This window comes from Pelodiscus sinensis, chromosome 1 (genome assembly GCF_049634645.1).
Source record: "Pelodiscus sinensis isolate JC-2024 chromosome 1, ASM4963464v1, whole genome shotgun sequence".
NCBI classification, from domain to species: Eukaryota; Metazoa; Chordata; order Testudines; family Trionychidae; genus Pelodiscus; species Pelodiscus sinensis.
In genome coordinates this window covers 202,228,095-202,242,317 of record NC_134711.1, presented here as the reverse complement: position 1 = coordinate 202,242,317, position 14,223 = coordinate 202,228,095, and the positions used below count along the sequence as shown (strand labels likewise).

General features: G+C 41.0%; 1 protein-coding gene across 5 annotated transcripts in view; it reads left to right on the top strand.

Annotated features, from left to right (window-relative positions):
* Window positions 1-14,223, top strand: part of IL1RAPL1 (interleukin 1 receptor accessory protein like 1) — a 1,160,102-nt gene that overhangs the window by 692,886 nt on the left and 452,993 nt on the right. For 4 of the 5 annotated variants that reach the window (XM_075913277.1, XM_075913279.1, XM_075913281.1 and 1 more), the window contains one exon: window positions 12,839-12,943. The exons of the other annotated variant lie outside the window; for it this stretch is intronic. In XM_075913277.1, coding sequence (XP_075769392.1) covers window positions 12,839-12,943 — 105 coding nt within the window. The remainder of the gene's footprint in view (window positions 1-12,838; window positions 12,944-14,223) is intronic. 5 annotated transcript variants of the gene reach the window in all.

The following is a 14,223-nucleotide window of genomic DNA, read 5'->3' as shown; positions in this document are numbered from 1 at the left end:
AATGTACAGCCAAACCCTTAAACATATTAAAGAGAAAATTGCAGATATTGGCTTGAATAGTTAGAAGGAAGAAGTCTTGGCCTAAGACAGTGTAGCAGGTTCATACTCTACAAGCACTCTCCCTACTCAGCACTCAATGCTGGTGCACCTTGTCCTGAATGTGCATTACAAATTTGGCCCCCTGTTATTGCACTCTAGGGATTTTTAAGTCATGCTTCATACTACACTTGTATTCTCTTTTAATGTGCATGTATGGGAACTAGCATGAGACCACCAAACCCATTTTCTTGTGTAACCTCCGAAGGTGAAATTTAGATAAGTAGTGCACTAACTTACTGTAGTAGCTAGCTGTTCTTATCCTCTCTTTTTCTTATTAGAGCTATAGAGCAAAATACCTGTATTATTCCATTTATAGACTCTCCAAAGATTACAATTTATAATAAATTTTCTAAAAAGAGTTATTTTTTTAACTATCCAAGGAGGACATAAGGCCTAATAAAATACCCTTAGAGAATATGCAGTAAAAGTAATCTGTGCTTCACACACCTTTAATGTTCAAAGTGACTTTGAGTACCAATGGTGACGTCAACTATTTCCTCTCTAGTTACCTGCTTCTTCTAGTCTGCATTTACTCTAATACATAGCTGTTGGCATACAAAATCAGAGTTGTTGTTTCTCAGATTACTGCCGGTCTTGTTTTGTTCTCGTGATTTTCCCACTAATCTCACAGTTCTATTATGTATCACTATGAGAAACAGCTATAAAATCTGAATAAATGGGTAAAACTGAGATTCGCATAAGGGCTGTTCAAATGAATTTGCTAAAAATTAATCAGGAATACAGCTTTTATCTCTATTTACTAATTGTGAATTGAACCTGTAAAATGATGATAATAACACCTATCAGAGGTGTTGGCATAATGCATTCATTTAAAATGGAGATACTCAGATGCACTGGTAATAGGAGGCATAATGCCTGAGAAGGACAAATGGATCTCTACCAATAAATTTATACCTAAGTGTTCTTCAACTACTCCACATGAATAATTTCCTATTCATGATAGTTAATATACAGTTCCTTTGGATAATTTGCAATTCATTCATTGTGTATAGCTGGTTTTCCTCTAAGTCATATGGTGTGTTTTCTGTTCCATGATTGGCTGTTTGAAATGTTGTTTTAATAAGAGGTTATGGAATGATGAAGGTTTCCGTTCATTCAAAAATATATTTTTTTTTGGCAGATCGTTATTCACATGAAATAACATTCCTAAATATTTGTATGAATAAAATCCTATTTTGCTAATTGTTTGCATATGACTAAAAATTAGTAAAATTAAAAATAGACTATCCATTTAGAATTCAAACAAATATTCATTAATTCTGTTTTTGTAGTATTACAGTAAATTGAGTTTTCAAAATGCATTTCATTATCTGAACTTTCAGTGGAATTAATAATCTACCCTTTCTTATAACACATACAAATACATATATTTCAGTTCCTGGGTGGGGAAAAGGATGGTGAGTGTCAGTTGCTGACTTTTATCCCAGTCTTACCAAAACTTTCATGTGACCCTACTCATTCCCTGTGCCAAAACTTTCCAGAGATGCACAGTCAAAAGAAAGGAAATTTAGGTTTTCAACAATTTGCAAAACCTGAATGGAATTTCATGTTACAAAATAAAGGCTCCCCTTTGCCAGATTTCCAATTCCAGCTGCAAACAATAGAGATACTGGGGCATCTCTTTCTCTCTATTAAAAAAAAGTGTTAAGAGTGTTTTGTATTTAGGGCCCTACTAATTTCACAGTTATAGAAAAACATGACAGACCATGAAATAAGCCCTTCCCCATCAAATATGATCTCTCCAAAATCAGGCAGACTGAAGAGGAACATTACTTGTCCCTCTTCGGCACAGCTGTTACGGGGGGAGATCAGATCTATCTCCACAGGCAGCACAGAAGTGAGGCTCCAAGCTCAGATAGAGGCATTCAGAGTAAGCTCAGGGCTAGGGTAGGAAGTTGGGATGGGCAGGAGTTTGGGGGTTCAACTGGGCAGCACTTAGGTCAAGCAGCTCCCAGTTGGTAGTGCAATGAGGCTAAGGCAGGCTCCCTACCTGCCCTGGGTTTGTGTGCTTCCTGGAAGCAGCCATTATGTCCTTTCAGCCATTAGTGCCAGGGGGCTTTATGCACTCCCCGCACTCGCATGTTCCTGCCAAATAGGAGCTGCAAAGCCAGTTCTGGGAGCAACAACAGCCTGCAGAGCTACCCTGATCATCCCTCCACCAATGGGCCACAAGAACCGGCAGTTGCTTCTGGGAGCCACACAAATCCAGGTCAGGTAGCAAGACTGTTGTAATCCTGCTGCATTGCTGAATGGACTTTTAACCTTGCTGACTGTCATTGACAAGTTGTTCTAATTGAAAATCAGATGCAAGCCTAGCACCTCTGGTGGCTCTTGCCAGTGCTCAGGGCACCAGGGAATGAGGCTGCCACTCTCCACATATCCTTAGCATTGGGGCTTCCTACCCATTGCTGCCCTCCCTTCCCATGGCTTGTGCTAGGGCTCTGGACACCTGGGCTCCAGGCAACTGCTCTCCTTGGCCTTTGCGACTGTGACTCCAGCTAGGACTCAAGGCTTCCACCCCCTGCAGCTTTTTCCAAGGGCTATGGGGACCTGGGCTGCCATTGCTCCACAGCTCCAGCAAAATCTCTGGTATTTTGCCCTTGCCCCCACAGCTCATTCTAGTTATGGGGCTCCCATTTTCCAAAATATCTGGAGCCCCTGGGCACAGGCTCCATGGACCCATATGTTAGTCTACTACTGGTAGGAACCCCTGGCAGGGGAAGATCAAACCTGCCTCCACTTCTGGGAGTCTCCTCTAGCTGCAGGAAACTCCACAGGTGCTGCTTTTAGAGCTAGATTCTGTGGCAGCACAGAGGTGTACGTCAACCCTGCAACCCTCCTACAACAGCTTTGTGTCCCCACACACACACACACATATATATACTGTTTTGCATCAGGACCTTCATGGTTATAGAACAGCACCATTTCATATGTTTAGTTTCTTGCTATAGCTCTGGAGAAGTGCTAAGGATATCTGTTCTCACCTCTTTTATATTTCTGAACTCCCTAACCTGTATTATTTCCCTCATTTTCTCTCTTTCATCCTGCTTTTCTACTCTTTTTTTTTATTTTATGGCAGCCGTGAGAAACTTGCTTGAGAGAATCAGAGATAATAGACTAATGGAACGAGAGGTTATTTTTATGAGAGGTTTGGAGGAGGAGGGTGAGGTTGCAGCATTCTCAGAGTCAGAAACTATGTTCCAGGCAGAGCATGGAGATGAATCCTGAAGTCACTCATGGGAGTCAACGTAGAAAATGTAGAGGGTGAGCTAAAACTGGCAAAGCATGGACCCTGTTAAGAGGGAAACTTTTGAAATGAGATCTAATTAGAAGTGGTTTGGCACTGGCTTTTGGAGATGAGCATGAGGAGTTTATGCCTTTAAAAGAGCCCAGAAGCTTAAAAGAGTGAGGGTGACTGGAAAGAAAGAAAAGCTGTACTACGTACTACTAGTTTATATGGGTTAAACAGTGAATTATTTTGTTGGAACTTTGGACCAAATTAATCTCAAAAAGTAAGTCATTTGGAAAATAGATTTAAAAGGTTTGTATTACCACAAGCAGGACACTGTGCTGTGAAGCTAGCTGCCCTTGGCTCTTTCTAGTTAGCACATTTTGCTACTAAATATTCAGATTTCTACATATGGTTTTAACAATCTCTGAACATTTTTGAGTATAGTGAATTTATGGGAATTAGCTCTGCTGATATTGGTGGTAGGTATTTTGCAGCTCATTATGCAGTATCAACTAATATTTATGACGTTGGGAAATGGCCCTTCTTTCAGAAATTACAGTAGAATTATTCATGCAAGAAGTATGTTTGTCTCAGAAGGCTCACCTTCCAAAAGTATCAGAGGGGTAGCCATGTTGGTCGTTAACTAAAAATACAACAATGGTCCTGTTGCACCTTAGGATATGTCTACACTGAAAAGTTAATTCAAAATAACAGCCATTATTTCAAATTAACTTTAATAGCATCAATATATGCAAACCGATATTTCTAAATTAATTCGAAATAGCGGAGTGCTTAATTCGAATTTGGTAAATCTCATTCTATGAGGAGTAATACCATATTTGAATTAGCTATTTTGAATTAAGTGCTGTGTAGACATTTAATTTGAAGTAGGGGGCCTCCAGCCCATCCCAGGGAGCCCTGGTGGCCACTCTGGGCACAACCAGGAAACTTACTCTCCTCTCCCCCAGCCCCGGAGCCATTAAAGGGGTAGACCCTGGCCACAGTGCCTGTGCCAGCTCCAAGCCTGCCAGCCCAGAGCCAGCAGTGGCCACCGGGGACCCTGACCCAGTGGCCCCAAAACATGAACCAGCAAGCCACTGGCAGCCAGCCCTCCACCGCTTCCCAGGAGCAACCTGCCAGCTCCCAGGAGCCTGCCAGGGCCTGGATAATGTGGATGCCTTCCTGTTCCAGGATGGAGATCAGGGTGGACCTTACTCAGGTTTGGGGGGGATGCCCCCAATGTCCATGATCTCCGCACTAGATGGAGGAATGCGGCCATCCATGGCAGGATAGCTGCCAGCCTTGCCACCAAAGGCCACATGTGAACCCAGGAACAGGTTTGCATGAAAATCAAGTTGCTCCGGTGAGACCCCACCCCAACCCTGAGCCCTGAGCTTCCCCTCCACCTTCTTCCCCTTGCTTCCCCCTTCTAGCTCCCTCCTCCCAGGTTTCCCCCTCCCCTCTCCCACCCTCTCTTCTCCCCTCTCCTGCCTCCTTTCCCCAGTCTCACCAGAGTTTCATTCCTTCCCCCCCTCCAAGTTTTGTTAAAGAAAGAGACTTTGTGTTCATGAAAATACATGTATTTTATTTGACATCAGGAGGGGGGGCTAGGGAGGGGTAAGGCTGTGAGGGAGGAATGAGGCACAAGCCCCCAGTGGGGCAGACCAGGGAGGCTCTTAGTGCTCCTCAGGGTGGAAGCTCTTTTTTGAGGTGAGGAGACCACATCTGTACACAATACTGAAGATATGGCGTACCATAGTTTTATACTTCCCTTCCTCCTTCTTCCCCTGGTTTCCCCCTTCCAGCTCCCTCCTCCCAGGTTTCCCCCTCCCCTCTTCCACCCTCTCTCTTCCCTTCTCTCACTTCCTTTTCCCAGTCTCCCCAGAGGTTCATCTCCCCCCCACAGTTTTGTCCAATAAACCCCGTTTCTATTTTTGAACATATGTGTCTTTTGTTTGACATCAGGAAGGGGAGCTAGCGAGGGGTAAGTGGAAGGACGTGATGTAGGAATGAGGCACAAGTCCCCAGTGGGGAGGACTGGGATGCCTCTGAGGGCTTCTCAGGGTGGATGCTCTCCCGCAGGGTCTCCTGGATCCTGACAGCCCACCGATGGATCCCCCGGATGGCAGCCTGTAGCAAGTGCAGCCGGGCTGATGGCAACGACCCCATGAGATGCACTGTCATGCCCATGGGTAGCTCTGGCTCCATGTGGCCGAGTGCTGTGGTGTCCCGAGTGCGGGAACTCAGGGCACTGCAAGATAGGACTGCTTTGCTCTCCCTCATTGAGGTAGATAAGCAAGTGGGGATCCCTGAGAACTGTCTGTCCGGGATGGGAGTAGGGTCCTTTTAAGCACGGAACTCATTTAGCCTCAGGCAGCAGCCCCACACACTAAGTCCTAACCTGATGCCTTGCCGGCACTGGTTCTGGCCATCCTTGACTTCGGTTCAGGGTCCACTCAAAATGCAAAATGCATTAATTTGAATTGGCTTAATTTGAATTGAGTTAACTCGAATTAATGCTGTAGTGTAGACGTACCCTTAGAGACTAACAAAACTCTGTGCCCCTTGTTCCATATTTGTCATCTGAAGAAGTGAGTTATGCCTACGAAAGCTCATGATACTATTTATATATTTTTGTTAGTCTCTTAAGTGCTACAGGACCATTGTTGTTTTTTAAATTTTCTTAGTCTTAAGTAAGCCTTTGAGGAAATAAGTCGCCACCAAATAGTTTAGCTTAGAAAAACTTAGCTTATCTAACTTTTTGCAGGGAGAAGGTGAAGGAACCAGGAAGTAATCTTTATGTTCCTCTTCCTCTTCATTTTGTCACTACTGAGATCAAACATCAATTGTAAAAAGGATCAGCAAACAAACAAAACAAAACAAACTTCTCTTTTTCCCATTGTTCAACTTTAAAGTGTAGCAGAGCACTGATTATTATTCATTCAGCAATATTTACAGAAGAAAAAGAACACATATCCAAACAGGAAAATGTATTTCATGCTCTGTTTTTCTGAGAGCATTTATTATCATGTGAAGATTACTTTGGTTTTAAAACTATTTTCCTCCTATAGGAATAGATTGGATTGCATATCTCTGTCTGATTGCTGTCATGCTGAATCATTCTCGAGATAATAGTGTTCTGTATAAAATATCTCACACATTAAAACAGAGGGTTCCTTTTACATTATAATATATCTGAAAATACTTTTGAGTTCTGTTTTCATTCTTAAACCTGAATCAGACTCCTTTATATCTGTGGGTCCCCACCCCATACCCATCCACAGTTATCAATTAAAAAGCCAGACAAAATATTTTATTTAGAAACAAGTGCACATATATCATGTTTATGTACATATACAAAATAGCATGTACTCAACTTTCCATATTCCTGTCATCATGTTCTTTATATCTAAGTACATTTGCATGAGAATATGATCTTGGTTTAAGAATTCAACTGTTGCAATTGCTGTTTCATTATAGTCACGAGACATCACAATTGGGCTACTGTGGAAATTATTATGGTGCAGCCAGAAGGTGATTTAACTTCCTATAGCTCTTAAAAGTAGAAGTAGATAAATTTGTAATAATCACATAACTTTTTCATGCATTCGGTTTCATAATAACAAATGAGAGAGAGACATCTCTACCACTAATCTGCATATGTATAGGATGAACCTGGCCCTATTGAAATCAATGGAATTTTACCTTTGATTCCAAAATGGCTAGGATTTCATTCATGAAGTATGACCAACCAAAAATGCTTATAATTCAGAAAGAGCATTATATACATTTCCCTCCTAAAAATTGCAATATGGCATCGCCAACTTTTTATGTAAACCTAATTCATCAAAGGCCTCTCTGCATATGTAATTAGTGTGCTACAATCTGTATCCTCAGTTTGGATGTTGGTGTTGCCCCTTTCTCTGTCAGTAATTTGAAATGGAGATATATTAGTTATATTCTGAAAAATGATGTCGTTCTCTAGAATATTTTTCTTCAGTAATTTGGTTCATAGTATTTCTATACTTGGAATAGATGCTCCAATGTACTGTTGTTGTCCCTGTTGAGAAGAAATGCTTTTTGATATTTTTGAAGTATTTAGTGGAAAAATTACAATGCTATATAACATAAACGTATTAAAAACAGGAAAATATAAGCAAAGAGGAGGTTAATTCTAGATCATTAGAGCAGTGTTCTAAATAAAAGTCCCAAAGCAGAGGGCCCAGAACCTAGAAGGAAAGAGGTCACCCTAATCAAAGACAGCCTGTTATGTATTTGTGTCACATGATCATATATTATTATTTTCACAAAACTACTGTCTCATTCAGACTGAGTGTAAATTCCTTGCTCAGGCTGAATACCACTTCACTCTTTGAGAAGTTGCATTTAAATCAGTGGAATCAATGGATGTTTGAACACTCAACTTTGCAATCTTAGCATTTTGTGAAATGAGTTTTATTTGTTTGTTAGATTCATGTTGCTTGAGTAATTTAAGATAAGGTGACCTAATTTACGCAATAGCATATCGCCCTGCAAAGGCCATAATGGAACAGCTAACAAGACATGTAGAATAAGGCAAAAAAGAAAGCATTTCCAAGTTAATTATAATAATGTAACTCATTTTCATGGTCAAGCTATTACAAAATTAGACACTGTGGGTCTGATTCTCATATACAGTATAACTCCATTTAAATGTCCTAGCAGTGTAAATGATAATCAAGCCTTTTAAGATAATTTCAGCAGGTGTACAATAGGCTTTGCCCGCTCCTTAACATTAGGCTTTGTATTAGGGAGTACATGTACATCCTTGTTTCAGCACTTTCATGTTGTGTGCCAAGTCTTAGAGCCCAGGTCAACTAACAACAGCAATATAGACATTCAGGGTCAGGCTAGTGATAGGGACCTGAGACCATAAAAAGGCTCTAGCCTGAGAATGAATAGCTACACAGCAATTTTATGGCCTAGTTACCTGAACAGTGTTAGCTGGAGTCAGCTGACCAGAGTCAGTCACATCTATGGTAGGGGTCTTTTATTGTAGATATATCCCTAGATGGGAGGGGTTGTCATGTGACTGCAGATTACAAGTGGTATCTCCTGTAAGTACAGGCAGCTTTCCTTTAAGGAAGAGAAATTCAGGTGAGTTACTCCATTAGAAAGCCAGAGATTATCTGTAGACAGCTCCTGTTTCCCACAGGTATCTATCTGGGAGGGCTAAGAAGCTATGGAAGAAGTGAATGTCATGCCTATGAATAGAGTCCAGGAAGGACAGCTAAATGATAGAAGCTGGGAAAGCTTCAGATCATTGGGATCTTAAATTGATTAAACTGAGATTATTTCTAGAGCTCGGAAAACTCTTTCAACTAAAACTTTTTTTCATTTGTGTAGGGGAGGGGGAATGGAGAGTCAGACTAACCTAAACATTTTTGCAAATTTGTGTCAATTCTGGCAAATTCCTTGGATGAAAGCCCACCCACATTCCAAAATGTTTTAATATTTCGAAAATAAAATACTTCAACTTTTTCATTCATAATGATATTCTGATTTGGCATTATTTCTAGTTTTCTTATTTTTAAACATTTAAATGAAAAATGCTCAAAATCAAAAGGAAATGTTGAAAATACTTGATTTGGTGTTCCAAACATGATTTTTTTTAAAAAAAAAAAGTCTCAACTACCAATGAACAGAATTAATCGCGCTGCTGTAGCTGTTCCTTCTGTTATTTAAATAACAGAATTCCATGGAAAAGGTCTTGAAGGAAAGGTTTTTTGGGGATCTTATTCTGCCATTTTTACATACTGGATACCTAAAAATAAAGAATATTGGTCAGGCTACTAATGTTGTTCTGCACTCTATTGAGAAACTTCCAGAAAACCTTTAACTTTTTATTTTAAAAAAGCCATCTGAGATGGCAGAAGGGACCAAAAAATAGAATCTCCTTTGCTGACTTTACACTATAATTTTTGACTGACCAGGACAGTGTCAGGAATATGATTTTTTTTTAGCTAAATAAATATGCAAGAGATAAAAGAGAAGAGGCATATATTTTAAGTTGTTCTTAGCATCCAAATATTGAAAACGAATCAGGGAATACCATAAATAAAAATATATCAAAATCTTTAATGAATATAAAATGTACAAGCACTCACCATGCTTTTAGTCTCAGGTTTGTAAAGGGATTTCTGACTGAAGTACATTAGCTGGAGTAGTTAAGTCTGGCAAGTGAAGGATAAACTAGATTAAGCTTCCCACTCACTGTGATTTTAAGTATTTCTTGGCACAGTAGCTTCTTTATTCACTTATTTTTATTATACAATCCTGTGACTAGGCTTTAAGCCAATGTTTAATAATCACTGTGCCTAGGAAGTAACTACATGATGCATTTTAGAATGTCTTATGCTGGAGAAAAAGGTGAAGACTGAGGAAGTCAGCATTTTCCCAGCTGGAGACTTTAGATCCCTTCTGATACAGAAACAGGGGGCTGGGAAGGCAACAGTAGGCACTCTGGGATGTAAATAGCATAGTCACCTTACATGCTGGCCTACCAGAAGACTATAGATATGGGAGTGGGTCAAAATGGTCCCCAGAAAATCCAGCAGGTATGTGGGAGAAAGGTACAATCCTTCACTATGTCTAGAAAGGTATGTATTGGAAGGAGTAGGAAATCACCATCCTACAGCCTAAATAAGGACTGGGAGCTAGGCCTCAAGGTAGAATAAATGCCAATGAAATTCAGTGATTTCTTTTAAACTCACCTAGATGTGTATAGTTTCATTTTCACACTTTATATGAAAATTAGAATGTGCAAAGCTACCCCACTGGTACATTTGTCAAAGTGCAAGAAAGAGACATTTCATACGTCCCCAGTTAGGTAAAATCACTTGAACCCGAAGAAGTGGGATGTGCTCATGAAAGCTCATTGTTAGTCTTTAAAGTGCTACCAGACTTTGTTGGTTGTTAAGTTTATCCTGTACAGACTAACTCGGCTACCCCTCTGAAGCTTCTGTCCACTTAGGTATGCCTTCTCCATTCTTATTACTGCTGTTCACAATCTATATGGATTTGGATTTTTACTGCCAGACACACTGGATGAGTCATCCTTCTGAGGATTAGAAAGAGCAGCGATGTGTTGATAACCATGCCAAGAAATGAAAAGATGTCATCATGGTTTCCGGCACCCTTCTGTGCCTCACACACATGCTGCTCCACTCACTGAGGCAGCTGAAGAGACTACAGCCTATTTATTTTATTCTCTGACTCATTTGCAGAGGCAGAGACAAAGAATGATACAGTTTCCAATGCATGTACCTACAGACTATTCAGGCTTCTCAAATGTGTCTCATTCTGATTGGGCCCTACCACAAAAGACGGAAAGCTGGCTTTTGAGAGTAATAAAAGCACACAGTTGTTTTTATGTTATGTGAGGAACATTAGGAAAACAAGCTGAACATCTTTTTGAATGCTGCAGAAAAAATGGGGTCACTGCATTTAATTCTTTTGTGAGTTCGGAGCCTTGGCATAAAAACAAACCAGGCTTATGCTGGGACTTTAATAAAACTGGGAGAGTGTCCAAAGGTTCAGGAATTGGTTTGTGATGGTATCCTAATTTAGCTGGAAGTTCTTTGACAACAATTCACTATTCCTAGCTCTGACACTTACATGTTTTAAAATTTATAAACTTGCCCAGTGCAGCATTTTCAGGCACATCTGTAATATTTTATTTAGAATGTTCATGTAAGAAGAATGACATCTTAGGTGAGATCTTGGGACATTCATTTAACTTTCCTGTTCCCCAGTAAGGAAAATGAGGATGAAATATCATCTCAAAGGGAATGTTGTGTGGTTAAACTTATTAGCTATAGGGAGACACTTTGAGATTCTTGGATGGAAGGCACATTAAAATTGTAAAGTATCATCGTATATTATTTATTGAGTCAAATGCTATAATTCTTATCTGCGATACTTCTGCAAAATCTCTCTCAAGAACTTCAAGGTTTTTCCATTATTATAAAAAAATCAGATTGCAAATTTAATTAGATCAGGTTTATTTATTTCCCTTTCTTGTCCACCCTCTGCCCCCAGTAGTTTATAATTTGCCAGTGTGGTAAGGACTGCCACAGGACAAGCTTATTCACAGAAGTCTGATATTTCCACATCCAGTCTTAGCAGTACACCAGAAATGTAGAGCAGTTATTAGTTTGATTTATAGAGCTTCATATAATCCCCTCTCCAAAGGAAAAGAATAACTGGCTCAGGAATTACCAAATCAGTCTAGGAAAATGAGTATCTAAAACTATGCTGAATGAATCAAACAATGAGTGGTCATTAGTATCGCTGAGCATAGGCTACATACTCATTTTAAAGTGGGGGTATCAGAATAGTTGTGAGAGCAATCATGAACTTCCTAGGGGAGGGTGAAGGTAAATTTAGCTGTGATGCTTTTGCAAGGGTCCCAGATTTAAGTGCAATTCCCCAAAGCAGATTTCCATTAAGAACTTTTTAATAGCAAATTGCTTTCAGAAATAGTACCTGTTTGCACAATATGTAACTTCTATGTACAGTGGTGTTCCTGTAAGCTGTGCACTTATGCAGCCACTCAAGAAATTTAAATGCTGTGCAGCTGATTAGCAGAGTGCCCAGAGGTAGGTTTTTTGTTTCTAGTGGTGGTGCACATTTGCACATGTCTTTATGCACATAAAAATATATTCTGCACCTGGATGGAAAAAATCTGCACTTGAATGGTAAAGATTAGAGCCAGGGGTGGGCAAGATATGGCCTTCCAAGATGCTGGATCTAGCCTGCAAGGCCGCCCCAGCCAGAATCCTCACATAGGGTATGTCTACACTACCACCCTAGTTCAAACTAGGGTGGTTAATGTAGGCAACTGGAGTTGCAAATGAAGCCCGGGATTTGAATTTCCCGGGCTTCATTTGCATATTGCTGGGCACCGCCATTTTTTAATGTCCGCTAGTTAGGACTCTGTGCCCACGGCTACACGCGGCACGAACTAGGTAGTTCGGATTAGGCTTCCTATTCCGAACTACCGTTACTCCTCGTGGAATGAGGTGTACCAGTAGTTTGGAATAGGAAACCTAATCCGAACTACCTAGTTCGTGCCGTGTGTAGCCGCGGGCACGGAGTCCAAACTAGCGGACATTTAAAAATGGCGGTGCCCAGCAATATGCAAATGAAGCCCGGGAAATTCAAATCCCGGGCTTCATTTGCAACTCCAGTTGCCTACATTAACCACCCTAGTTCGAACTAGGGTGGTAGTGTAGACATACCCATACAGAGCAACTCATGGCCCTTTAAACAGCTGGCTGTTCCCTGTGGCTCCTTGCTCTGGGCAAGGGGAGGGAGGAAGCTTTGTACATTGCCCCCACCTTCTCCAGCAAAATCTCTCCATTCCCGTTGTCTGGTTTCTGGCCAATAGGAGCTAAGAAATTTTGCTAGGAGTAGGTGACCGCTCATAAAGCCTTTCCTCCCCAGCAGGGAGCCACATGGAGCAGACAGCTGTTTTGAGCAGCCTGGAACTGTGGCAGACAGGAAACCTGCCTCAGGTTCCTGCAGGGATGCTGGACAGGAGCTGCCAAGGTAAGCGCCTTCTAGTCAGAGCCTGCCTCTGGCACCACATGCCCTTTCCCTCCTTCCAACTCCCTGCCCCAGGCCACCAGCCTTCCTGTCCCAAGTCACCAGCCAATCCCTCTGCACTCCCCTTCCTCCACTCCTCCAGGTCTCAACTCCCTCCCATACCCTGCCCCTCTCCTACGTGGCTTCCTGAATCCTGTCCTGCAACTATACCCCCCAACCTTGCACTCTATTCCCCTGCTCCAGGTTATCACCCAAATCCTCTGCACCCCCTTCGCCTAAGGCACAACTCCCTCCCAAGCCCTGCAATCTTTCCCCTAGGACAGAATCCTCTCCTACACCAATACCTTCTCCTGGAGCCTCAATTCCAAGTTGCTGGTGCAGATCAAACCCCGTCTTTCATCCAAGCTCCCTTTCAGACCCCACACCTTCTCCTGCACCTCAGTCTCTTAGTCCAAGCTCTCTTCTGAACCAAACCTACATGCCAGACCCCACAGCTCTACCATAGAAAAATGTGGCCCTTGACCACTTACCAAAACCTTGGAGTGTCCCCTCCCATCAAAAATTCTTGTCCACATCTGATTTAGAGGGTTAGGATTAAGAATATTTGTGTACATGTTAGCTCTGATCTCATTCTTAAATTCTGCCAGATTCCGTATTATAGGTATCTGAATTCTCAGTGAAACCACGAGTGATTACAATAATTGCTTATAGTGTAAGAAGCTGGAGCATTTGCTTTGAATTTTTTTTAATAAACCATAACTTCTGACAAAAAGTTTTGTGAAGAAATGATTCAATTCAACTGTATTTTATTCACTTGAACCATTGGATAATTGCCATTTCAAGATCTTTCTACTGCATCGTCTTTTCATAAAATACTTCAGCATTTATATTTTTGAGGAATTGAAATTTTACGAAAATGTGTGAACACACCAATGTAGTCTTGAGTCTTCAAAAAGAATGAGTTTGACTCAGACTTTTAATGAGGCAGAGCACAAGACAGAACTGTGGAATATTAGGAAAAATCTTACTGATTTACTCATGAGGGAAGCCTTAATTATTATTTTTGAGTGCTACAAAGAAAAAGTGTGTTTTCTGAAGGCTAATTTTTGTATCAAAGCATCAGTGAAATTGAAAATCAGTAGCTCCTTTAAACACATGCACTGTAGAGCAGAAGTTGGAACAAGGCACAGATGCTCTTTACCTATCAGAAAATATTACAATCAGCAAATATTACAATCATTGTGGGACTACATTGTATAAACCTGACATCCTCTTCAGATGAC